We start from the raw sequence: 25,660 nt of genomic DNA, 5'->3' as shown, positions 1-25,660 counted from the left end.
TTACAATAGACACACAAATATGAAGAGAATGGAGGAATATGGATCCACGCAGGCTAAAAAGTCTCCGTTTAATTTGGCATCATGTTCAGCACAGACATAATGGCCCAAAGGCCCTGATCCCATATTGTACATTTGCATTACCTATCTTTATACTCTACCGCACCCCACTGGTCAGAGGTTACACCACTGTACAAATCACATATACATGTGCAAGCACCTTCATTTTCTTACTGACCAGCTCCCTGTTCTCTGTCACCTTCCCCACAGACACTGTCCAGCTCTCTGTACTCTGTCACCTTCCCCACAGACACTGTCCAGATCTCTGTGCTCTGTGATCCTCCCCACAGGCACTGACCAGCTCCCTGTACTCTGTGACAATCCCCACAGACACTGTCGAGCTCCCTGTACTCTGTCACCTTTCCCACAGACACTGTCCAGCTCTCTGTACTCTGTCACCTTCCCCACAGACACTGTCCAGATCTCTGTACTCTGTGATCCTCCCCACAGGCACTGACCAGCTCCCTGTACTCTGTGACAATCCCCACAGACACTGTCCAGCTCTCTGTACTCTGTGACAATCCCCACAGACACTCTCTCCTTGGAACTTCTATGTTCTGATTAAGAACACATTTAACAAACTCTATCTAATCTAATCCTTTTACAGTATGGGAGCCCCAGTCAAAGACCTACCACCGATGAAGACTTACTATATTAGAACCACCTACTATAACAACCGTAAGTTTCTTGCAACAGTCAGCGATCTCTCGACAAATTTATTCCTTTAAATCCCTCAGATGGTTGGGTGGTCTGTAATATAGCCCCATTAACGTGATCACACTTCCCTTATTATTCGGTTCTACCCATAACGGCTCACTAGACGAATTCTCCAGTCTGTCCAGATTGAGCACTGCCGTGGTATTTTCCCGAACTAGTATGCCTCCCGCTCTGTGATGTCTAAAGCAACGGATACTGAGATACCAGCCCTGCTCCTCTTGCAACGAAGTCTCACTAATAGCTGCATTATAGTAATTCCAGATGTCGATCCATGCCCTGAGCTCTTCCGCCTTCTTGCATTGACATACCTGTGTACACAACTGAGGACTAGTCGCTCCATGCTCAACATTTTGATTCCTCACTTTCTCTGAGGTCTTACCAACATCTTTATTCACAGTCTGTTTTGGCACTCTGGTTCCCATTTCACTGGAACTCTACTTGCTTCCCGCCCACACCCTTCCCTTACCCTTGCCCTTCCCTTGCTCGGGTCTCTGTCCCGGCACCTACCCCGCCCCCCGCTGGGTAGATCCGCAGGACAAGCCCACTGTCAGTCGATGCGGGACGGGTGCGGTTCGACTGCGGGTGCCGGCCGCGGGACACCGGCTCCTGCAGCGGCCACGGCCAGAGCCAACACATGACTCAGCAAGGCGGAGACATGCGGCAGAGGAGTGGCCCCACCGCCTCTTAAACGGGCAACGCTGCGCGCTTCCTTCTCATTAAACCATGAACCTCAGGGCAGAATGCGCCCGGCAGCTGAAACGGGATGTGGTGAATTTCCTTGGGCCGTTCTTCTGTCTATTTTAGGAATGCCTAATTCCCCTCTGTCCATCTGCGGTTATAGAAACTTGGACACCTCTCACGAGATGGGCCAAACGACCGGCGCTGCCCTGAGAAACCCACCTGCTATCACCACCAACCGCAACTCCGCTGTCAGGCAGGGTTAGGTAGAGTAGCAGAACCCGGAACTGGACCCTTCAGGCCAACGATTCGCTGCTGTCCATCAAACACCCATTTACACTGATCTTACAGTAATCGCATTTCATACCCTCCTCCCCTCCCCACCCTTTGGGACAGTTGCCCCTCCGCTTTGACCTTGGAGCCCAACACATAAACTGTCTTCCGCTAAGAATGTTGTCCAGGCAACGGCGTAAAAGAACAGATAAACAACTATCTCCACTGCCAGCCACCCACCACCACCTTCGAGAAGTGTTTGTGATTTCGGAGTGAAGTTTGACAGAATGTTTTCAAAATTTATTCCTTCAATAAATGAGTTTATAGCTATTGTCCTGGGCTGAGATGTTTCACTCGTCCCTCTCTGTCCCACGAAGAGGCCACGTCCCTCGTTACCACACCCCGCGCCCCCTCGCGGGAGGACATCCTCAATTCGGGGAGGCCACACTCAGTTACTTCGTTGCACCATTTGAATGCTTTTCTTCATTATTCGTTTTTATTTGTTCTAAGGATCATGTCACGACTGGTAAAGCGAACAGTTATTGCTAAACTTTGAGAAGGTGATGGTGATCTGCCTTCTTGAACCACTGCAGTCGTTCTGGTGAAGTTCTCCGCCATGGCGTGGGAAGGGATTTCCAGAACTTAGACCCAGTGATAAAACACTGCTGATATATTTCCACGTCATGGTGGGATCGACTTGACGGAAATCTGCCAGTGGTGGTTATCCCCTGCGCTAAAGAGTATAAGGGCAGAGGAGCAGAATTAGGCCATTCGGCCCAACGAGTCAAGGGTAATTTGTGCCTGCCCGCGTCCCTGCACGTGATGCAGTCCAGGGTTCAGAGGGCGCAGTTGAAGTGGCTGAGTAACGTCATCGATCACTTGTGGGAGGAAACTGCACAAAGCTGAAGGGGATGGATGTCAGGACTGGTTGATTGTAGAGTCATAGATTAGTATAGCATGCAACCCTTCCCTTTGACCCAACCAGACCACGCTGACCACATTGCCCACCCGCCTCATCCCAATTCCTAGGTTCGGGCCACATTCCTCCGAGCCCCATTCCTCTGAGCACTTATCCAACTGCTTTGAACATGGAACAGTGCAGCTCTTCGGCCCATGATCTCTTCCTAAGTGATGTGGGCTGCTTTGTCCGGGATGGCATTAGCAAGTAGAGAGCCTAACATCACTCCTGAAATATGCTTCGTACATAGATGGTGGAAGGCCTCGAGATGTCAAGAGAAGAGTCAATCATAGCTTTCGTAGCCAGAATATTAATTTGGCAGATCAAGTTGAGTTTCTGGTTAACAAGTGGCCACAATGTTAATGGGGGGAGGGGGTGAAGGCTGTGATGATGATGGAGACAGCAGCCAGAGAACTGGAAGGAGTGTGTGGGCCATGGCGGTCAAAGCTCAGACTGGGCACGGCACCTGATGATGATGGTGTTGAAGGCCGTGACATGATAATGCCCATGGTAGATCGCTACACACTCTCTCTCTTGGATGATGAGTAAATGTTCCTTGCCACTTCTCAGCCCATGCCTGAATACTGTCCATTTCATGATGTCGGCTGGTGAAGATGGGGTTAGTGGGGAGTTCCAGGGTTTACACCCAGTGACAATATGAATATTATTATACCACTAACTAGGTGAAGCTGGGTGGCCTAGAGGGAACCTGTCTGCAGGGTCCTGTCTATGGGCTCTGCTGCTCTTGATGAGACAGGGGTGGGAGTTGCGGCCAGAGTAACCAGGGCAAACTGCTTCCTATCGGTGCTGACTCACATACAAACTATCTATCAGCCCATGTGTTCAGAAGTGGTGGAAGAGAGATCCTTTTGGTACAATAATCTGCTTTTTGCTGAATTGAGTCTTTGGACTTTGAAACATTAGAGGAAGCAGTTGTGCAGGTTGGCCACTCGAAGACGCATTGCCAGTTTAAATGCAGAATAGCGAGAGACTGCAAGCCTCACAAATTTCCTTCAAGTCGTCGGACAAACAAATGAGCAGCGTCAGCATCAGATTTCTCAATAAAAGGTTCGGTGCACAAGCGGACCGCATTGTTCCGGACAGTCCTGCAGCAGAATGACAAGCTACGGCTGGGATTTACTGGATGCCCTTCCGACAAGGAGGCTGCACTTGGACTCCTCTAGGACCATGCCCATGCATCGAGACATGGGCTTTCGCACTCAGACCTGGTCCAGAGGAACCGCTTCGTCCCTCAAGCAGAGTCCGCTATCTGCCGCCCTGCTTCAGAGGCCCTCGGACAGCTTGCAGCTCTATCAGTCGGGAGCCTTCTCTGAGGATCACAGCGCGGTCAGCCTGAATGAGAAGCTGCTACTGCAGGGGCTGAACGACCGCTTCGCCGGATTCATTGACAAGGTCCGGCAGCTGGAACAGCAGAATCAGGGGCTGGAGACGGAGATCGCTGCTCTGAGAGAGAGCCAAAGCAACCGATCTGGCCTCGCCAGCGTCTACGAACCTGAAATGTTAGAGTTACGAAACCTCCTCCTGGAGACTGAAAACCAGAAGACACAGGTTCTCCTGGAGCGAGACCACCTGAAGGAGAAAGTCCAGCGGCTAAAGGAAAAGTTCGAGGCCGAGGTACAAGCTCGTCTGGACACCGAGGCGAGCCTGCAGGCTTGTAAGAAAGACCAGGGCAACAGCAACCTGGTGAGGCTGGAGCTGGAAAGGAAGGTGCAGTCTCTGACGGACGAAATTCTTTTTCTCAAGCAGAACCACGAGGAAGAAGTGTCCGACCTGTTCTCTCAGGTCCAAGCTTCACAGGTCGGCGTGGAAATGAAGGATTTTACCAAGCCCGATTTGGCCGGAGCCCTGAGAGCGATTCGATCGCAGATGGAAGGATGCGCCAGCGTTAACATGCAACAGGCGGAGGAGTGGTTCACCTCCAAGGTAGCCAAACTCAACGATGCAGCAGCCATCAACAAGGAGGCCCTACAGAGTACCAGGCAGGAGATCAGCGAGTACAGTCGGCAGCTTCAGTGCAAGAACATCGAACTAGAAACACTGAGAGGCCGGAAGGAGTCTCTGGAGAAGCAGCTGAGTGATGCTGAGGCCAGGCACGACGGAGAATTGATCCGGTACCAGGTGAGAAACTATAAACCTTCTCTGTACACCAGAGTAGCACACGCAAATGCTGGAGGAACTCAGCAGGTCAGGCAGCATCTATGGGGAGAATTAAACAGTCGATGTTTCGGGCCGGGACCCTTCATCAGGACTCCATTCCGCCCTGCCTGACCTGCCGATTTCCTCCAGTATTTTGTGTGGGTTACTCGGGATTTCCAGCATTTAACTAATCTCTTGTGTTTAGGATTTGCGCACATTCTCTCTCCTGCTTGCTCAATCTATTCCAATTTGCTCGGTTTTACAGGATGCCATCCAACAGCTAGAAAACGAGCTTAAAAGTACGAAGCAGGAAATGAGCCGCCACCTGAGGGAGTATCAAGACCTGCTAAACGTCAAAATGGCCTTGGACGTGGAGATCGCCTCCTACAGGTACGGTTGTAATGGTTATGAGTACGGAATGATTTGCAGTGAAAGAAATTCTCGGGATGCAAATTAATTATAGTGAAAGGGGGAGACACTAAAACAGAGAGAGACAGTAAGGAGTGTTGTGAAATGCTGCCCCTGCAGTTATATGACGTTTCAGAAGCCGATGACCATCACCAAGTCACTGTCCCCGAGCCTTCCCTCTGAACTGATTTGATGTTCAAAAGGATTTGTTACAAACAAAACAATTCTTCCTGCGAGACAAAAAAAACGGCAGATACTGGAACTGGACCGGACCAACAAACAATCTGCTAGAGGAACTGAGCGGATCGAGCACCGTCTGTGGGTGGCGGGGATAACGCACAAAACTCTTTTTGTGGCATTTTCCTACTTTGAAGGATAAACCTTCCCCACGCACTGTCACGCTCTGAAATTTGCAACTGCATTCACTTCAGAGCAGGGCAGGTTGAGACCAGAACTCCTCTGTCCAACATCTTAAAGGTAGTCGCCATCAGAGTTAGTGAGTGCTGGTGGGTTTCGGAGTTTGTGCGGACCCCATCACCATTCTGTCAGATAATGTGACACGGCACGCTCACCGCCTCCCTCTAACTGTCTTTACCCTCTTGGTAAAAGTACCAGTTGGTCAGAAAAAGAAATTCTGGGAGGAGACAGCAGTTTTCTGCAGGAAAGTGATACGGGACCCTTGTCACCAAGTCCTCGATGAGTGAAGGTACAGGAACCATGGAGTCCAATCTCTGCTCTGTACATTGTGTGGACAGATGAATGGCTTTTCAATTAGAATGTAGTCCTTCCGTCAAAACTGCAGCTGAGACTCTTCCCCTCGCCCTTCCCCTACATCCCGACATAATCTGGGAGGAATTAACCCTGAGGAGGAGCACGAGGAAGGAAAGGGTTAAAACTGCGGCTTTCCCATTCACCATCTTACTTTGGATTTGGACCACACACATCGATAACCGTGACGTGAAATCAATACATTAACTCTGCAGATGCTAGAACCTTTGGAAGAACAATTTACTCAGGAAAAGACAGCTAGATGGAAACGTCAGAGAAACGGGTTCTTTCCACAGATGAGATTCTAGGCTGAGGATCTTACCTCTAAACTGAGAACGAGCATTTCGGAATCAACCCTTTAAACCACAACCACTACTTAACCCGAGGTAACAGAATCGCAGGTCTCAGCACTGACAGAGGTGATAGCTGCCCAGTCTGAAGCAGTTTTTTGTGCGAGGAATCTAGCCAGATCACCCTCCCCACTATCGCATTTTCCCTCTCTCTCCAAAGCTGCACTTTCAACGTGATTCCAAGCCTGACTGCTCACTGCGTCAAGAACCTTCACATTTTTCCCTCCGACCTCTTCCTCTGTTCCCGACTTTCCAATGGTTCCTGTTGTCTGGACCATTGACGGCCTTAACTTCCTCTATTAAATCTTCCCACAATTTCGTCTGTTCCAAGGGAAGCAACTTCGGTTTCCCCGTTCTCTCCTCCTAACCAAAGGCCCTCATTCCGGGGAGGTACTACCCCTCATCCTCTCTAAAGCCTTCGCAGTTTCCCTACAGCACTGAACGCAAAGTAGTGATGGACAATGTTCAGGACTAATGGCTCAGATTGGAAGATTACTTCTACATATTTTAATCTTTTACATTTCAAAACTGGAAGTTTGCAAACAAAACAGTGTGAGACGATTATTTTGTTAGTTGCACTGAGAGGGAAGAGGGAAGCTAAAATTGGATGTATTGGGATTATAGTTGAGTAAAGATGACTACAAGGGCATGAGAGAAGAGCTGGCCAATGTTGACTGGAACGGGACACCAAGCAAGGATGACTTCAATATACATGTAGATTGGGTGAACCAAATTGGTAAAGGTGCTGAGGAAGAGGATTTCTTGGAATGTATGCGGGATGGTTTTTTGAACCAACATGTCGAGGAACCAACTAGAGAGCAGGCTATTCTGGACTGGGTTTTGAGCAATGAGGAAGGGTTAATTAGCAATCTTGTCATGAGAGGACCCTTGGGTAAGAATGACCATAATATGGTGGAATTCTTCATTAAGATGGAGAGTGACATAGTTAATTCAGAAACAAAGGTTCAGAACTTAAAGAGGGGTAACTTTGAAGGTATGAGACGTGAATTAGCTAAGATAGACTGGCAAATGACACTTAAAGGATTGACGGTGGATATGCAATGGCAAGCATTTGAAGGTTGCATGGATGAACTACAACAATTGTTCATCCCAGTTTGGCAAAAGAATAAATCAAGGAAGGTAGTGCACCCGTGGCTGACAAGAGAAATTAGGGATAGTATCAATTCCAAAGAAGAAGCATACAAATTAGCCAGAGAAAGTGGCTCACCTGAGGACTGGGAGAAATTCAGAGTTCAGCAGAGGAGGACAAATGGCTTAATTAGGAAGGGGAAAAAAGATTATGAGAGAAAACTGGCAGGGAACATAAAAACTGACTGTAAAAGCTTTTATAGATATGTAAAAAGGAAAAGACTGGTAAAAACAAATGTAGGTCCCCTGCAGACAGAAACAGGTGAATTGATTATGGGGAGCAAGGACATGGCAGACCAATTGAATAATTACTTTGGTTCTGTCTTCACTAAGGAGGACATAAATAATCTTCCAGAAATAGTAGGGGACAGAGGGTCCAGTGAGATGGAGGAACTGAGCGAAATACATGTTAGTAGGGAAGTGGTGTTAGGTAAATTGAAGGGATTGAAGGCAGATAAATCCCCAGGGCCAGATGGTCTGCATCCTAGAGTGCTTAAGGAAGTAGCCCAAGAAATAGTGGATGCATTAGTGATAATTCTTCAAAACTCGTTAGATTCTGGACTATTCCTGAGGATTGGAAGGTGGCTAATGTAACCCCACTTTTTAATAAAGGAGGGAGAGAGAAACCGGGGAATTATAGACCGGTTAGCCTAACGTCGGTGGTGGGGAAACTGCTGGAGTCAGTTATCAAGGATGTGATAACAGCACATTTGGAAAGTGGCGAAATGATCGGACAAAGTCAGCATGGATTTGTGAAAGGAAAATCATGTCTGACGAATCTCATAGAATTTTTTGAGGATGTAACTAGTAGAGTGGATAGGGGAGAACCAGTGGATGTGGTATATTTGGATTTTCAAAAGGCTTTTGACAAGGTCCCACACAGGAGATTAGTGTGCAAACTTAAAGCACACGGTATTGGGGGTAAGGTATTGGTGTGGATGGAGAATTGGTTAGCAGACAGGAAGCAAAGAGTGGGAATAAATGGGACCTTTTCAGAATGGCAGGCAGTGACTAGTGGGGTACCGCAAGGCTCAGTGCTGGGACCCCAGTTGTTTACAATATATATTAATGACTTGGATGAGGGAATTAAATGCAGCATCTCCAAGTTTGCGGATGACACGAAGCTGGGTGGCAGTGTTAGCTGTGCAGAGGATGCTAAGAGGATGCAGGGTGACTTGAATAGGTTGGGTGAGTGGGCAAATTCATGGCAGATGCAATTTAATATGGATAAATGTGAAGTTATCCACTTTGGTGGCAAAAATAGGAAAACAGATTATTATCTGAATGGTGGCCGATTAGGAAAAGGGGAGGTGCAAGAGACCTGGGTGTCATTATACACCAGTCATTGAAAGAGGGCATGCAGGTACAGCAGGCGGTGAAAAAGGCGAATGGTATGCTGGCATTTATAGCGAGAGGATTCGAGTACAAGAGCAGGGAGGTACTACTGCAGTTGTACAAGGCCTTGGTGAGACCACACCTGGAGTATTGTGTGCAGTTTTGGTCCCCTAATCTGAGGAAAGACATCCTTGCCATAGAGGGAGTTCAAAGAAGGTTCACCAGATTGATTCCTGGGATGGCAGGACTTTCATATGAAGAAAGACCGGATGAACTGGGCTTGTACTCGTTGGAATTTAGAAGATTGAGGGGGGATCTGATTGAAACGTATAAAATCCTAAAGGGATTGGACAGGGTAGATGCAGGAAGATTGTTCCCAATGTTGGGGAAGTCCAGAACGAGGGGCCACAGTTTGAGGATAGAGGGGAAGCCTTTTAGGACCGAGATTAGGAAAAACTTCTTCGCACAGAGAGTGGTGAATCTGTGGAATTCTCTGCCACAGGAAACAGTTGAGGCCAGTTCATTGGCTGTGTTTAAGAGGGAGTTAGATATGGCCCTTGTGGCTACGGGGATCAGGGGGTATGGAGGGAAGGCTGGTGCAGGGTTCTGAGTTGGATGATCAGCCATGATCATAATAAATGGCGGTACAGGCTCGAAGGGCCGAATGGCCTAATCCTGCACCTATTTTCTATGTTTCTATGTTTCTATGTTTCTATGTTTTTAATGATCTGAATGATAGAATTGATGGTTTGTGGCCAAGTTTGCAGATAATAGGAAGATAAGTGAAGGATCAGATAGAGGAAGCAGGGTATCGGCAGAATTTAAATTAGGAGAAGGGGAAGGAAGTGGCAGATGGAATATAGTGTCGAGAAGTATATCATCTTGCACTTCGGTAGAAGAATAAAGGCGAGGAGACTTCCGGTAGCGCTCATGGAGTGAAGTCGCGTTCTTGACTCGCTCCATTACCTCTGAGTTTTTTCTCTCTATGGTCAGCTATACTTTAATTAACTATTAAGGCATCAATTTTTACAATACTTTGAATTAAACTGAATTCTCTGACAATTGGATGATACTGAGATCGGCTATGTCTAAGAACGGGAAAGACGGCAAGGATGGTAAACCTCCGGTTAAACCTTTCGAAAGCTACGGATCTCCCTCCGACTGAATCACCGGTGACTTTGAAAGCGATATCGGAGTTAATTCAGAGGGAAATTTCAACCTCTGTTAGGGAGATGATTCGTACAGAAATTATGGGCTTTGTTAAAGACCTGATTCATACGGAAATCTCAACTAAGTTCCAGAAAATTGCCGATTTAATTGATAAGATGCAAACATGTATTGCGGAACATCAGTCGGCTATATCTGATCTTCAAAAATCCGCGCAACAAAGTGAGCTTAAGATGGGGAAAGTCGAAGAAACAATTAATGTAATGAAGAAGAAACTTGACTTTTTGACTTTTAAAAACTCTGACTTGGAATCTAGAATGCGACGGCAGAATTTACGAATGATTGGCGTCAGGGAAGCCGTGGAAGCTAACAACCCTATGAAATATTTCTCCCAACTTTTAAAAGATGCATTCCCTACTGTATTTCCTGACCAACCACCGCTACTGGATCGTGTTCACAGAATCCCATCATACTCGTCTAGGTCAGATAGACCGAGGCATGTTATCTTACGTTTTCATTACTTTCAAGACAAGGAGAGACTGTTTCGATTCGCTCGATCTAAAGGTTTCATTGATTTTTCGGATCTTAAGTTCCGATTCGTGGAAGATTTCAGTAAACCAATCTGGGACCAACGGGTCCGTTACAGAAGAATAAAGGCATAGACTATCTTCTGAACAGGGAGTAAATTAAAAAATCAGAGGTGCTGAGGGATTTTGGAGTCCTTGTGCAGGATTCCCTAAAGGTTACCAACAATAGTTTGGCCATGTCCCAGGACAGTGAAATCCCTACAATGAATAAGGATGATCTTTCTCCTTTTACAGTCATTGCTATCCCATCCCATCTGAATTGCAGAGTTTCAACCCATAACGTCGATGGTCCCTTTCTCCCTCCACAGACGCTGTGTGGACCCACTGAGCTAATCCTGTAGATAGCTGTTTCTTGTTCCATATCTGCAGTACTTTGCGTTTAACACGAGGATGTTGTCTGGAATAGGGAGTCTAAGCTGCAAGGATAAACTTTTCTGTTTTCTCCGAAAAATCAGAGGCTCAGAGGTGAAAAGTATGTAAAATTCTGGGAATTCTACGGAGTGGGTGATCAGAATTTGTCTTTCCAGTGTGAGAGGCATTTTTTAAATTAGTTGTAGATGCCCGGAACATAGCATCAGAGGAGGTGGTGGAGGCAGATACAATAGAAGTGTTTAGGTGGTGTGGACAGATACATGAGATGGGGACCACATGCAGGCAGGAGGCAGATGGGATTGGGATTGTGGTCAGCACAAACATGATGGGCCAAAGGGCCATCAATTCCTAACTCCCTAGATAATGCTGTGGTCACTTTCCTCCCAGAGACTCCATTCCTTTGCTGCTCTTTCCTTTATGTACCTACAGTAGACCTCACTATCTGCCTCAAGATTTCTTTCTTGGCAACTTTCCATACTACCTTCCTTGTTGCTGGTTTCTCAAACGCTACCAGTCTTCTGTGTACACCAATCTTCATAACACCTCATGCCTTTTCCGTCAATTTGATACAGTTCTTAGCTTCCTTAATTGGTAGTGCGGTCACAGGTGCCAAGTTATAGTGAAGAACTTGACTTGTAGAACATGGAACACAGAAAATCTACAGTACATTACAGGCCCTACAGCCCACGATGTTGTGCCGACCATGTAATCTCCTCTAGAAACTGCTTAGAATTTCCCTACCTCATAGCCCTCTATTTTTCTGAGCTCCATGTACCTATCTAAGAGGCTCTTCAAAGACCCATTGTATCCACCTCTATCACCTTCGCTGGCAGTGCATTCCACACACCCACCACTCTCTGTGTGAAAAGAACTTACCTCTGGCATCCCCCTTGTACCTACTTCCAAGCACCTTAAAACTATGCTACCTCATGTTAACCATTTCAGCTCTGGGGAAAACCCTCTGGCTATCCGATAACACAATCAATGTCTCTCATTGTTTTATGCACCTCTATCAGGTCACCTCTCATCCTCTGTTGCTCCAAGGAGAAAAGGCCAAGTTCACTCAACCGATTCTCATAAGGTACACCCTCCAATCCAGGCAATATCCTTGTAAATCTCCTCTGCACTCTCTCTATAGTATCCACATCCGTCCTGTAGTGAGGTGACCAAAACTAAACACAGTACTCCAAGTGGCGTCTAACCAGATCTTATTTAACTGTAACATTCCCACATGGCTCTTGAACTCAATCCCATGGCTGATGAAGGCCAACACACCATATGCCTTGTTAACAACACTGTCAACGTGCACGGCAGCTTTGAGTGTCCTATACACATGGACCCCAAGATCTCACTGATCCTCCATACTGCCAGGAGTCTTACCATTAATATTATGGTCTGTCTTCAAATTTGACCTACCAAAATGAACCACTTCACACTTATCTGCATTAAACTCCATTTGCCACTTCTCAGTTCAGTTCAATGTCCTGCTGTAACCTCTGACAACCCTCCCAACTTTTCTATCATCAGCAAACTTACTAGCCCACCCTTCTACTTTCTTATCCAGGTCATTTATAAAAATCACAAAGAGAACAGAACCCTGCAGAACACCACTGGTCACCATCCTCAATGCAGAATATGAACTATTTACAACTACCCTTTGCCTTCTGTGGGAAAGCCAATTCTGGATCCACAAAGCAAGGTCTCCTTGGATCCCATGCCTCATTACTTTCTGAATGAGCCTTGCATGGGGAACTTTATCAAATGTCTTACTGAAATCCATATATACTACATCCACTACTCTACTTTCATCAATGTGGCTTGTTACATCCTCAAAGAATCCAATCAGGTTCGTAAAGCATGACTAACCTTTGACGAAGCCATTCTGACTATCCCTAATCAGATTATGTCTCTCCAAATGCTCATAAATCTTGCCTCTCAGGATCTTCTCCAACAACTTGCCCACCACTGAAGTAAAAGTCACTGGTCTATAATTTCCTGGGTTATCTCTATTCTTGAAGAGGGGAACAACATTTGTAACCTTCTATTCCTCTGGTACTTCACCCATCCCAATTGATGATGTAAAGATCATTGCCAGAGGCTCAACAATCTTTGCTTCCCACAGTAACCTGGGGTATATTTCGTCCGGTCCCGATGACTTATTTAACTCAATACCTTTCAAAAGCTCCAGCACAACCTCATTCTTAATGTTCATACACTTAAACATTTCAGTCCACTGTAAGTCATCCCCACAATTGCCGAAGTCCATTTCACTGGTGAATACTGAAGCCACGTCTTTATTAAGTACCACCACTACCTCCGCCGACTCCATGCACATTTCCACTCTCACATGGCTCATCCTCTTGCTCTTCACATACTTGTTTCAAGAATGCCTTGGGGTTTTCCTTGATCCTCGCCAAGACCTCTTCTAGCTCTAATTTCATCCTTGTGTTCCTTCCTGGCACCCTTGTAATTTTCTACAGCTCTAACAGTACCTAGTTTCTTGAACCTTTCATAAGCATTTTTTCCCCTTCTTAACTAGATTTTCTACATCCTTTGTACACCATGGTTCTTTTACCCTACCATCCTTTCTCTGCCTCAATGGAACATACCTATGCAGAATGCCATCTTGTGTACTGTTTATGCAGGACAGCTCACTACAGTGTATTGAGGCAGAATAAGGTAAAACAATAATAATGCAGAATAAAGTGTAAAAGCTACCAAAAAAGGTGCAGTGCAGGTAAGCAATCATAATGAAGTAGATTGTAAAGACAAGAGTCCATCTTATTGTGCAAGAGGTTCGCTCGATAGTCTGATAACAGTGGTATTGAAGCTGTCCTTGAGCCTAGTGACACCTACTTTCAGGCTTTATTATCTTCTTCCCAATGGGAGATGGGAGGAGAGAGACTGTCTGGGGTTGCAGGGTTCTTTCATTATGCAGGCAGTGAGAAGTGTAAACAGAGACCATGGAAGGGAGGCTGATTTCCATGGCACGCTGAGCTATTCCCACAACTCTTTGCAGTTTCCTGCAGTCACAAACACAGCAATTGTCCTACCAAGCTGTGATGCGTCGGGACTGGTGCACTGATTGACAGAGACATGCCAAATTTCTTTAGTCTCCCAAGAATGTAGAAGTGTTGGTGAGCTTTCTCGGCCATGACATCAATGTAGCTGAACAGGCTACTGGTGATGTTCAGACCTAGGAATGCATAATCCTTTTATTCAGGATTGTGAAAAACTTCCTTAAATGTTCTTATACAATCTGTAGCCCACTTTTTAAAATTTAAGATTATAGACTTAGTCTATAGTTTAATTGTTAAACTAAATATGAAATTCCAACCTCCCTCCTCCCATCCCAACAAGAGGATCCTTTGGAAATGATCAATAAATCCTCTTTTATTACACATGACTGGGCCCAATGTAAACAATTGTCCCAAATATATTTTATTTTTTAAAATTTTTAAAGAATCCTCATGCTATCAATCCAATTTAGCCAATCTACATGGAGATTCAAATTATCCTGATTATTACAGCATGTTTTACAGGACCCCATCAGCGTCCCTCAGTGTAGAAAACTGAACATGACAAAAACAGGCCCTTTGGCCCACAATGACTGTGCTGAATGTGATCCCAAATTTAACTAATTCTCTTCTGCTTGTACATGATTCAGAATCAGGTTTATTAACACCGATATATGTCATGAAATTTGATTTTCTGCAGTAGGAATACAGTACAACACATAAAAATTACAATAAGTTACAAAAACGAAATTGTGCAAAATAGAAATAAAGAGGTACTTTTTATGGAGAGATCCATACTCCTTCATTCTCTTGAGGCTATCAGGCCTCTTAATGCCATTATTGTAACTTCTTCCATACTTTACCTACATTTCAATCTAAGATCATTTCTCATGCTGTACAAATGTTTCTTTACTAAAGAGTATCCTTTTCCTTTAAGCCATTTATCTGAAGGTTGCTCTTTTGCTACGTGAATTTTCTGCAGAATTGGAGGTGTGGGCCCAGAATGCAAAGACTAGCATTTCCATAGTGTATTTCACAACTTGGGACACCATAAAGCAGTGCAGTCAACTAGCTAGTTCTGAATGAGGAAGGCAATTTCTCCAAAGCCACATAAAAAAAAAAATTCCCCTCTGAATGGGAACTGAGAGACACTTATTCCATGTCCAGCACTGCAGCACATGTTCCATTCTCCAACATTCAATCTTTACCTCAATTAACCCAAAATATCATCATCTAAATAAAATCCTTCAGATCGTCATCTAAAAAATAAATTCCAGTTAACGGGATCACTGGAGCAATTTCTGCCCAAACTTATTGCAAACAGCAGAAGAATAAACCCATCTGTGGGGCACGTGGAACTTTCCCTCAGAGATGGGGCAGCACACCCTGAATCCTGTCAACATCAAACCACACTGATGTGGAATCCAAATCCAATTTTTAAAGGATAGGAGCAGAATTAGACCATTCAGCCCATTAAGTCTGCTCTGCCATTCCATCATGGCTGATTTATTATTCCTCTCAACCCCATCTCCTGCCTACCCCCCATAACCTTTGACATCCTTGCAAATTAAGAACCTATCAACCTCCACTTTAAATGTACCAAGTGACTTGGCTTCCACAGCTGTCTGCAGCAATGAATTCCACTCACCACCCTCTGGCTAAAGAAATTCCTTCACATCTCTGTTCTAAATAGATGTATGTCCTAGTATTCTGAGGCCCTGCCCTCTTGGGCTAGACTTCCCCACTGTAGGAAACATCTTCTCTGGTATAAATCACTTCACCTTCTTCATTACAAAACTAACTGTGCCAGACTTCATTAACATATAAGAATTTAATATTTTGCTGATGATCTAACATTATTTGTTTTCTATTTTAAAGAAAACTCCTTGAAGGGGAAGAGACAAGATTTGGTGACTTCACTCCCTCAACATATACATATAAACCACAGCCTATAGCACACACAGCTTACGTGACGACCAAGACAAAAGCCACCTCCACAAAGGTTATGCCTCAATACAGGTTTGTAGAAGAAATCATTAGTGCAACAACAAAGGAAATTAATATGGCAGAATTCGAAGCTGTTGACTACAAGCCAGTGGATGATCAGGAAGTAAAACCAGAAGGTGAAGCAGCAGAGAAAGAGGAAGGTGTGGAGGAGGAAGATGGCAAACCAAAAGCATCAACTGGAGAGGAGGAGCAAGAGGAAAAGGAAGCCGATGAGGCAGAAGATAAAGGTGTGGGTGAACAGGAACCAGCAAAGGAGGCTATTGATGAAGAAAAGGCTGAAGATAAGGATGAAGAGAAGGTTGAAAAGGCTGAAGAGGTTGAGAAGGCTGAAGTGGATAAGGATGAAGAGAAGGTTGAAAAGGCTGAAGAGGATAAGGTTGAAAAGGCTGAAGAGGATAAGGATGAAGAGAAGGTTGAAAAGGCTGCAGATGATAAGGATGAAGAGAAGATTGAAAAAGGTGATGAAAAGGCTGAAAAGATTGAAGAGGACAAGGCTGAAGAGATGATTGAAAAGACAAAGGAGGATAAGGGTGAAGAGAAAGTTGAAAAGACTGAAGAGAAGGTTGAAGAGGAAAAGGTTGAAAGAAAGGAAGGAGAGAAAGTTGAAGAGCCTGAGGAGGAAATGGTCAAAGGAAAGGAAGGAGAGAAAGTTGAAGAGCCGGAGGAGGAAAAGGTTGAAAAGGTTGAAAGAAAGGATGAAGAGAAAGTTGAAGAGAAGGCAGTCAAGGAAAAACCCAAAGTAAAGGATGGAGAGAAGGTTGAGAAGACAGAAGAGAAGTCTAAAGAGGAAAAAGTTGAAGATAGGAAGGCAGCAGAAGTAGCAAAGGATGAGAAGGTTGAAGAGGTTGTAGAGCAGGCAGAGGAAAAGGTTAAAGGAAAGGCAGAAGAGAAGGAAGATGGAGAGAAGGCAAAAGAGAAGGAAGATGGAGAGAAGGCAAAAGAGAAGGAAGATGGAGAGAAGGCAAAAGAGAAGGAAGATGGAGAGAAGGCAGAAGAAGCAAAGGATGAAGAAAAGATTTCTAAAGAAAAATCTGAAGAGAAAGAGGTTTCTAAAATGAAAGAGCGTGAAGGGGCGAATGGAGACTCACAGACAGGTGTCGAGCACGTTGAGGGTAAACCAAAAGAAAAGGCTGAAGAGGCAAAAGATTCAGAAACCAAAGCAGTGATGGAGGAAGGAACCAGTGAAACAACAGAGATCACAGCTGAGAGAGACAAGACCCAGGTGGCTGAGGGTACAGAAACCGGGCCCATGGAACATAAAGAGACAAAGTTAACAGAAAGTGGAGCTAAGGATGGAGCAGCCACCACAGGAAAAGGCCAGTAAACAGGGTAAAGGGCATTTAGCTCCAGAAATTAATGGCAAGCAGAACACGGAACTGAAAGAACAATGAGAAATGCATGTTGATGGGGACACGTTTAAAGACATGAAAAATCCGAACAAAGTGTATACTGAAAAAAATATGAGATAATCTCAGGGCAATAAGCGGCTAAGCTAACATTGCATGAACATTTGCACTGTTAAACATTGGAGTCATCACAGGCACTAGCAATGGGGATGTGTGGGGTAAATCTGTACAAACACGGTGAATAAAAATTTCAATCCAAATTCCCAGTTCTTCAGAGTGACATTAATATGTTCAGGAAAAAAAAACAACTTTGTCAAAGGTTGTATTTACAAAGTATAGGACAGTCTTAATCTGCCTCATAAATGCCAAGTCTAGGAGAAATTACAGGAGGAGAGGGATCCTAAACAGGATCTGGAAGCAGACTTGGTGAGGTGGGAAAACTTAAGGAGTAGAGATCCAGGTTAAGCAGATGTAATGCCAGTTTTTCCTTAAACCATGGTTGGCTTTCCAATCCAAACAGACAATATGCTTATTAATTAGCTCCTACATCTCCATTGTTTATCATCAATATTAACAATTTAGATGATAATATTGTAAAATATATGAGCAAATGTACAGGTGACGCTAAGACTGCAGGAGTAGTAGACAGTGAGGAAGCCGACTGAAGCTTCAGCAAGATCTCAACCAGTTGGGAAAACAGGCTGAAAAATAGCAGATAAATGTTATGCAGACGAGTGTGAGGGCAGAGGGACCTGGGAATAGAACTATGTAATTCCTTGGAAGTAGCATCACAGATAGATAGGGTTGTCAAGAGAGCTTTTGGCACATTGGCCTTCATAAATCAGAAGATTGAGTACAGAAGTTGGGGTGTTACGTTGAAATTGTAGAGGTCGGTGGGGCTTAATTTGGAGTATTGTATGTAGTTCTAATCACTGAAGTAAATGAAAGATGAGGAGAAAAATTAGGTGAATGGAAAAGAACAAATAAACTGTTCAGTGGAATGTTGGCTCCAAAAGGAACTAATGAAGTACATCAGAATTAATGTTGGCCAACGAGCCAGTAATGGGAGGCAGCATAGTATCCAGAGGTATCAAAGCCTTACACAAGGCAGACTGAAGCCCAATGCCAAGAGTGATCAAGGAAATAGGAGATAAAAAAAGAGCACTAATTCCTCATGGAAGCAGCTGGCTGGAAAGGTGGGGGGTGGGGAGAGAAATGAAGAGATGTGAATACAGCGAATGAACGTCACTGGAGGTTGTCTAACATTTCAGTCAGTGCACAGAAATGGGATAGACAGCCCACCATGTCCATGATCATCACTTGCACTAATTTCATGTCCTTGGTGATACATCTCAACTGATATGATTCAAGCAGTGTGTTCCAAATCCCAACCCACCTCTAGTTGAAAAAATTCCCCAGATCCCTTATAAAATCTTCTTCTCACTCCTTACTTTCCTACTTCCTATAATTCCTCTGGCAAGGAGATATGTCCCATTATATACACCTGTTACATCTTCATACCTCTTACCCAGGATTACAGTGTTGCAGCCAATAAGAACACATGCTTGATCTGGGGGTCAGAAGTATATTCAGAAGATTGAATAAATGCAATTCTGCCAATGTGGATATGGACATCTTCAAGTCTCATTAGACAGAAATGTATGGCAAGGCAAAGAGAATCAGTTACACAAATATACCACCTGTGCTGTGCACATTTCTTTATTGGTCACTGTTAAGCTAAAGGCACATGACATGAACAAAGTTATTAATACAAGGTTAATGATATATTCTAATCATTCATTTTATTTTAATTCCCACAAATCCCTTGTTATTTATACTAGAATAATGGTCCAACCTAATCATAAGATGCAGTGGGAGTGTCCTAAACCAGATCTTCACTGGCATCAATATCGTTGCACAGAAATCCCATGTCAGGGTACTGAAGCACAAGCCTTAAACATATAATCTTTATTGTTTACACACATCCTCCCTTAAATTATAAGTAAGATTCAGGCAAACCTGGATTTCCACAGATCCTTTCCAAGAGGACCCAAGCAAATTATTCTGAGTGTGTGGTTCAGAACGTTTCACATCAGTAGGTTATTCCTCAGTCAGACACACACAACAGTAACACCGAGTATTGAAAATAAAATTTAACTTCAGGCCCTGCAGTGTCCTCACTGCCAGAAAGATCTGCAACTAGTAGCAGTGTACGATTACACAGTATGTTAACTTTGATGAATGTGAATAATCGACAGTGAAATCACCACGACAGAGAGTGGAATTCATTTACCAATTTACATCTGCTCTGCTGTGCCGTTGCTCACTGCAGCTGATTATTAGAGCTGTTAAAATAGTTGCTTACCAGGACCACAGAGCTACTCTCATACCTCGCAAAGATCAGCCCTCTCCTGCCACTGAAATTCTCAGGGCAATGAAAGCCGCAGCACAACTCTAATCAAATGCACATCTCTTCATTAATGAAAAGAATGGTGAGTTTCCTTTCCATCCTGTAATTCCTCAACCCATTCAGTTCTCATGTACCGACAGGTTTCAAGATTTTATTTTTATTGAGATACAGCACAGACCCTCAGGGTCTTTGAACAGTGCCACCCAGCAACCCCCAATTTAACCTTAGCCTAATCACAGGACAAGTTACAATGACCAATTAACCTACCAACTAGTACACCTTTGGACTATGGGAGGAAACTGGAGCGCCTAGAGAAAATCCACGTGGTCACGGGGAGACGTAAAACTCCTTAGACAGCAGCAGGAGTTGAACTCAGATCTCTGGTATTGTAAAGCGTTGTGCTAATCACTACACTACCGTGCCATGCGATGCAAGATGTCCAAAACACTAGACTTTAAAATATTGAATTTTAGCTTCCAGGATTTTATTATTGGTATTCAACTCACAAAGTAGCTACAAGTAGATTAATTATGTTAGACTCATCCCCACAGATTTAAATTTTGCTTATGGGTCATTTCTGCTGCCACTGCAGAGAGCCACAGGAAAAATATCAAAGTTTCACGGCAATAGAGACCTCTACCTGGCATCAGAAGGCAGCAACCCTTCTTGCACTATTCTCAAAACCAAGTGATACAAATGTAGGGAATGAATCTTCAGAAAATGTAAAATGGAGATGTGCCTCCTTTAGCTGGGGTACACTGCTTTCTGCTTTTCACACCCACAGACCTCCCTGAAAAGTGGACAAGAAAGAAGTAGGGAACAGACATTAAAACTGGGGAAAATGTCTGAAAATAGTGGCCTCCACTACAAAGCTAGCTTCACTTGAGCTGTGCTACAGACTTATTCCTGACAACCTCCTCCATAATGATGGGTTTTATCTTATTCTCTGTAGTGATCTAACATTTAGGTGACAAACTCGTCAAGGGTGTGTAAAAAGATCTACCTTTTAATCAGGAAGGCAATCAAGATTTTAAAAGCAGAGTTTCACAGCAGCTTCTCTTAAGTTGAGGTGCAACCACTTAGCAAGAGGCAGTGCATAAAAAGAGTTACCTTTCAGTCAGGTCCATGTTTAAGATTTAAAAAGCAGAATTTTGCGGCAGCATTCTCAGAGTTGGGTAATCAACGTCAGGGCGCATAATTACAATGGCTATTGAGATTTTAAAAGCAGAGCTTCGTTGAAGTTTTTCCAAGTTGTGGAGCATCCAACTTAGGGAGCAAGAGGGATTCATTAGAAAGGGCCAATAAAAATAACTTAACTGCAAGCAAAGCAGCTATTTTTTGCAACTGTGCCAGCCTTTCGAATAGCTTAGGCTCATCAGGCTTTAATGAGGTAATATCTTATAAATTGCTGTCTTCTTATTTGTTCATTCTTCATCTGTTGGGGCATAGTAATTTGGTCAGAATAGCTCCAAAGGCAGTGTTTTGTACTGTGTGTGGGACGTGGGAAGTCTCCCAGATAAATATATCTGCATCAGGTATATTAAGGAACAGGAGCTGCAGCACAATGACCTTCGACACACATGGGAGAATGAGGTGTTAAGACGGGAGCTAGTCACCCCTAGATTGCAAAAGACAGGTAACTGGGTGACTGTCAGGAGCAGAAAGAAGATCATAGATATAGGAGAATTAGGCCATTCAGCCCATCAAGCCTGCTCCAGCAATTCATCATGGTTGATCCAAGGTTCCCCTCAGCCTCAATCTGCTGTCTTCTCCCCATATTCCTTCATGCACTGACCAATCTAGAATCCATCACCCTCTGCCTTAAGTATACATGAAGACTTGGCCTCCACAGCCGCCTATGGCAACAAAATGAATGATTCACCATTCTCTGGCTGAAGAAATTCCACTTCAGCTCTGTTCTAAAAGGACCCCCTTCTCTTCCGAGGTTGTGTCCTCTCGTCCTAGACTCTCCCACCATAGGAAAACATCTTCTGCACATCCACTCTGTCTAGGCCTTTTATTGTTCAATCCGATGGGGTCCATGGCATTCTCAAGGTAAGGGTGAGCAGCCACAAGTCTTGGTACTTAATGGCACCAATGGCATAGGTAAAAGCTGAAAAACAGGACCTCCAGGGTAATGGTAGTAATCACTGGATTGCTATCCACGCTTTGCACTAGTGAGGGTAAAAATATGATGATTTGGCAGATGAATACATGGCTGAGAAACTGGTGGAGGAGGGATTCAGATTTATGGATCATTGGGATCTAGTCAGGGGAAGGTATGACGTGTACAAAAGGGACTGAATGGTTTACACCCGAACCCGAGGTCCAATATCCTTGCAGGTAGCTTGGCTAGAGTTGTTCGGATAGGTAACTAATTTGGCAGGGGAATAGGAACCGGAACAATAGTGTTGAAGATAAGGTAGTACAAAAAGAGGCAATGTGTAGTGAGACTCCTAGCAAGGAGAGGCTGACAATAGGACAAAATTGCAGTCAACAGGATGAATTGCAACATTAAAAGCAGACAAAATCAAAAAAGGTGAATAAAGGACTGAAGATGTTATTTGAATGGTTGTAGTATGCAGAATAAGGTAGATAGTTACAGACTGGCACGTATGTTGTTGTGGGCATCACTGAACCATGGCTGATATTATAGCTGAAAGCTTAATGTCCAAGGATACACACTGTATTCAAAGGACAGGGAGGAAGGCAGAAGGGGGTGGCATTGCTCTGTAGGAAAAAAATGAAATCAAATTAGCAGAGGTGACATAAGAATCGTAAGATGTTGAAATATTGTAAATAGAACTAAGGAACTGCAAGGGTAAAAAGACCCCGATGGGAGTTATATACAAACCCCAAGCAGCAGTAAGGATGTGGTCTACAGATGACAACGGGAGATGGAAAATGGATGCCAAAAGGGCAATATTACAATAGTCATGAGGATTTCAATATGCAGGTAGATTGGAAAAATCAGGTTGGTGCTGGATCCCAAAAATTTCTAGAGTGCCTCATAAATGCCTAGGCTTTTTAGAACAGTTCGTGATCCACTAGGGGATCAACTATTCTGGATTGTGCATTGAGCATTGAACCAGAATTGATTTTAGAGCTTAAGGTAAAAGAACTCTTAGGACCAAGAAATAATAATATAATCAAATTCACTCTGAAATTTGAGAAGGAGAAGCTAAAGTCAGATATATCAATATTACAGTGGAGTCAGGGGAATTACAGAGTCATGAGAGAGGAGTTGGCCAGAATTGATTGGAAAAGAACGCTGGCAGGGATGACAGCAAAGAAATGGCTGTAATTTCTGGAAGCAAGTTGGAAAGCACAGGATATATACATCCCAAAGAGGAAGAAGCATTCTAAAGGCAAGTTGACACAATCGTGGCCAACCAAAAAAGTCATTAAGGTAAAGGTGGAACACGTAAGCTAACCAATAATATTAAAGAGAATACCAAACATTTCTTCAGAAACGAAGTGTGAAAGACAGGCAAGAATGGTTATTAGACTGCTGGAAAAGGATGCAGGAGAGGTAATGGGGGACAAGGAAACAACGGGCAAACTGAATAAGTATTTTGCATCAGTCTTCCACGTGTGACACACTAGAAGTATGGTGGAAGTTCCAGGTGTTAGGGTCATGAAGTGTGTGCAGTTAACATTACAGTACTAAGGAGAAGGTTTGTAGAAAACAGAAAAGCTCCATGTACCTATCCAAGTCTCTTAAAAGACCCTATTGTATCCGCCTCCACCACCATCGCTGGAGTTGACTGTTAAGGACGAGTTCTCAGGGTACTTGCAGGCACACAATAATAGGTTGTATTCAGCATGATTTCCTCAAGGGAAAATCTTACCTGACAAATCTGCTGCAATTCCATAAGCAGGATAGAGAAAGGAGAATCTGTTGATGTAGTGTACTTGGATTTCAAAAGGCTTTAACAAGGCGTCACACGTGAAGCTACTCAACAAGCTACGAGCCCATGGTATTACAGGAAAAACTCTACCATGGATAAAGCAGTGGCTGATTGGCAGGAGGCAAAGAGTGGGAATAAAGGGAGCCTTTTCTGGTCGGATGCCGGACCCTCGTGGTGTTAGGGCCTGTATTAGGACCGATGCCTTTTTTTTAAAAACATTTTATAGCAATGATTTGGATGATGGAATTGATGGCTTTGTTGCAAAATTTGCAAACAATACAAAGATAGGTGGAGGGGCAGATGGTTTGTGGAAGTAGAGAAGCTATAAGACGTAGACAGATTAGGAGAATGGCCAAAGAAATGGCGGATGAAATACCATGTCATGAAATGTAGTCATGCACTCTGGTAGAAGAAATGAAAGAGTTGATTATTTTCTAAACAGAGAAAAAATACAAAAATCTGAAGCACAAGAGACTTGGGAGTCCTTGTGCAGGATTCCCTAAAGGTTAATTTGAAGATTGAGTCTGTGGTGAGCTAGGCAAATGCAATGTTAGCATTCATTGCAAGAGACCTAGAATACAAAAGCAAGGATATAATGTTGAGACTTTATACAACACTGGTGGGGCCTCACTTGGGGTATTGTGGAAGTTTTCAGCTCCTTATCTTAGAAAGGATGTGCTGAATCTGCAGAAGGTTCAAAGGAGGTTCACAAAAATGATTCCAGGATTGAATGGCTTATCATATGAGGATAGTTTGAAGGTTTTGGGCCTGTATTCACTAGAATTCAGAAGAATAAGAGATGATCGCTCATTGAAACCTATTGAATGGTGAAAGGCCTTGATAAAGTGGATGTGCAGAGGATGTTTCCTTATGTTGGGAGAGACCAAGACACAGTCTCAGAATAGAGGGGCCTTTTAGAACTGTGATGAGGAGGAATTTTTTTTTTTAGCCAGAGTGGTGAATCTGTGGAATTTGTTGCCATAGGCAACTATGGAAGCCAAGTCTGTGTGTACATTTAAGGCAGAGGTTGATAAATTCTTGATTGGTCAGGGCATGAAGGAAAAAATGGAAGGTAGGAGACTGGGGCTGAGAGGAAAAATACCATGATGAGCAGACTTGATGGGCTAAATGGCTTTATTCTGCTCCTATATCTTGTGTTATGATCTTATTAATACAGCAACATATTCACCATTCAGCACCTTAACTGCATATTATCCACATTAACCAATCACAGCTTGATGATTTATTAAAAGGTCTTTGAAAATGGACTGAAAGGGCAAAGGCAGATCTTTGAAAAAGCAAACAACAGGAATTCTGCAGATGCTGGAAATTCAAGCAACATACATCAAAGTTGCTGGTGAACGCAGCAGGCCAGGCAGCATCTATAGGAAGAGGCGCAGTCGACGTTTCAGGCCGAGACCCTTCGTCAGGACTAACTTAGTCCTGACGAAGGGTCTCGGCCTGAAACGTCGACTGCGCCTCTTCCTATAGATGCTGCCTGGCCTGCTGCGTTCACCAGCAACTTTGATGTATGTTCTTTGAAAAAGCAATACACAATGATTCCACAAAGCTGAAGCTTTCACTACTATTAAAAACAGAAAATGCAGGATAGAAAAGGCAGACCCAGCTGACCTGCAGGAAAGAAAAGGCATTCCCGGCTGACCGGTCAGAAAATGCAGGATAAAAGGCAGTCCCAGCTGACCTGCAGGAAAGAAAAGGCATTCCCAGCTGACCGGTCAGAAAATGCAGGATAAAAGGCAGTCCTGGCTGACCTGCTCGGTACTTCCAGCGCCTTTTGCTTTTATTTGGAATTTCCAGCACCAGCAGGATGGATTTTATGAAGCTTTAGCACTACCTCAAAACAGCAGCACTCCTGTAACGTCATTACCATATGAGCTGGTGCCTGCTACGTCTGGCTTCTGATGAAGCTAGAACAACTTCAGACAGGCAAAAGCAAGTGAGAGGGCCCAACTTCTATCAACAGCTGATTTGA

At 44.0% G+C, this 25,660-nt stretch overlaps 1 protein-coding gene across 1 annotated transcript; it reads left to right on the top strand.

Annotated features, from left to right (window-relative positions):
- Positions 1-3,802: 3,802 nt before the first annotated feature.
- Positions 3,803-18,447, top strand: LOC134358137 (alpha-internexin-like). The gene is made up of 3 exons (XM_063070123.1): positions 3,803-4,822; positions 5,106-5,230; positions 15,872-18,447. The coding sequence occupies exons 1-3, from the start codon at positions 3,872-3,874 to the stop codon at positions 17,322-17,324; spliced, it is 2,529 nt and encodes an 842-aa protein (XP_062926193.1). The 5' UTR covers positions 3,803-3,871; the 3' UTR covers positions 17,325-18,447.
- The last annotated feature ends 7,213 nt before the right edge of the window (positions 18,448-25,660 follow it).

This window comes from Mobula hypostoma, chromosome 18 (assembly GCF_963921235.1).
Source record: "Mobula hypostoma chromosome 18, sMobHyp1.1, whole genome shotgun sequence".
NCBI classification, from domain to species: domain Eukaryota; kingdom Metazoa; phylum Chordata; class Chondrichthyes; order Myliobatiformes; family Myliobatidae; genus Mobula; species Mobula hypostoma.
The sequence above is the reverse complement of the archived record's forward strand: the minus strand, read 5'-3'. Positions and strand labels throughout refer to the sequence as shown.

What these genes read in the sequence shown, in the direction of transcription:
- LOC134358137 (XM_063070123.1), top strand. Translation starts at nt 3,872, where the DNA reads ATGCCCATGCATCGAGACATGGGCTTTCGCACTCAGACCTGGTCCAGA. An exon ending in GAGAATTGATCCGGTACCAG is followed by an intron (nt 4,823 to 5,105) that starts GTGAGAAACTAT and finishes TCGGTTTTACAG; the next exon opens with GATGCCATCCAACAGCTAGA. An exon ending in GTGGAGATCGCCTCCTACAG is followed by an intron (nt 5,231 to 15,871) that starts GTACGGTTGTAA and finishes TCTATTTTAAAG; the next exon opens with AAAACTCCTTGAAGGGGAAG.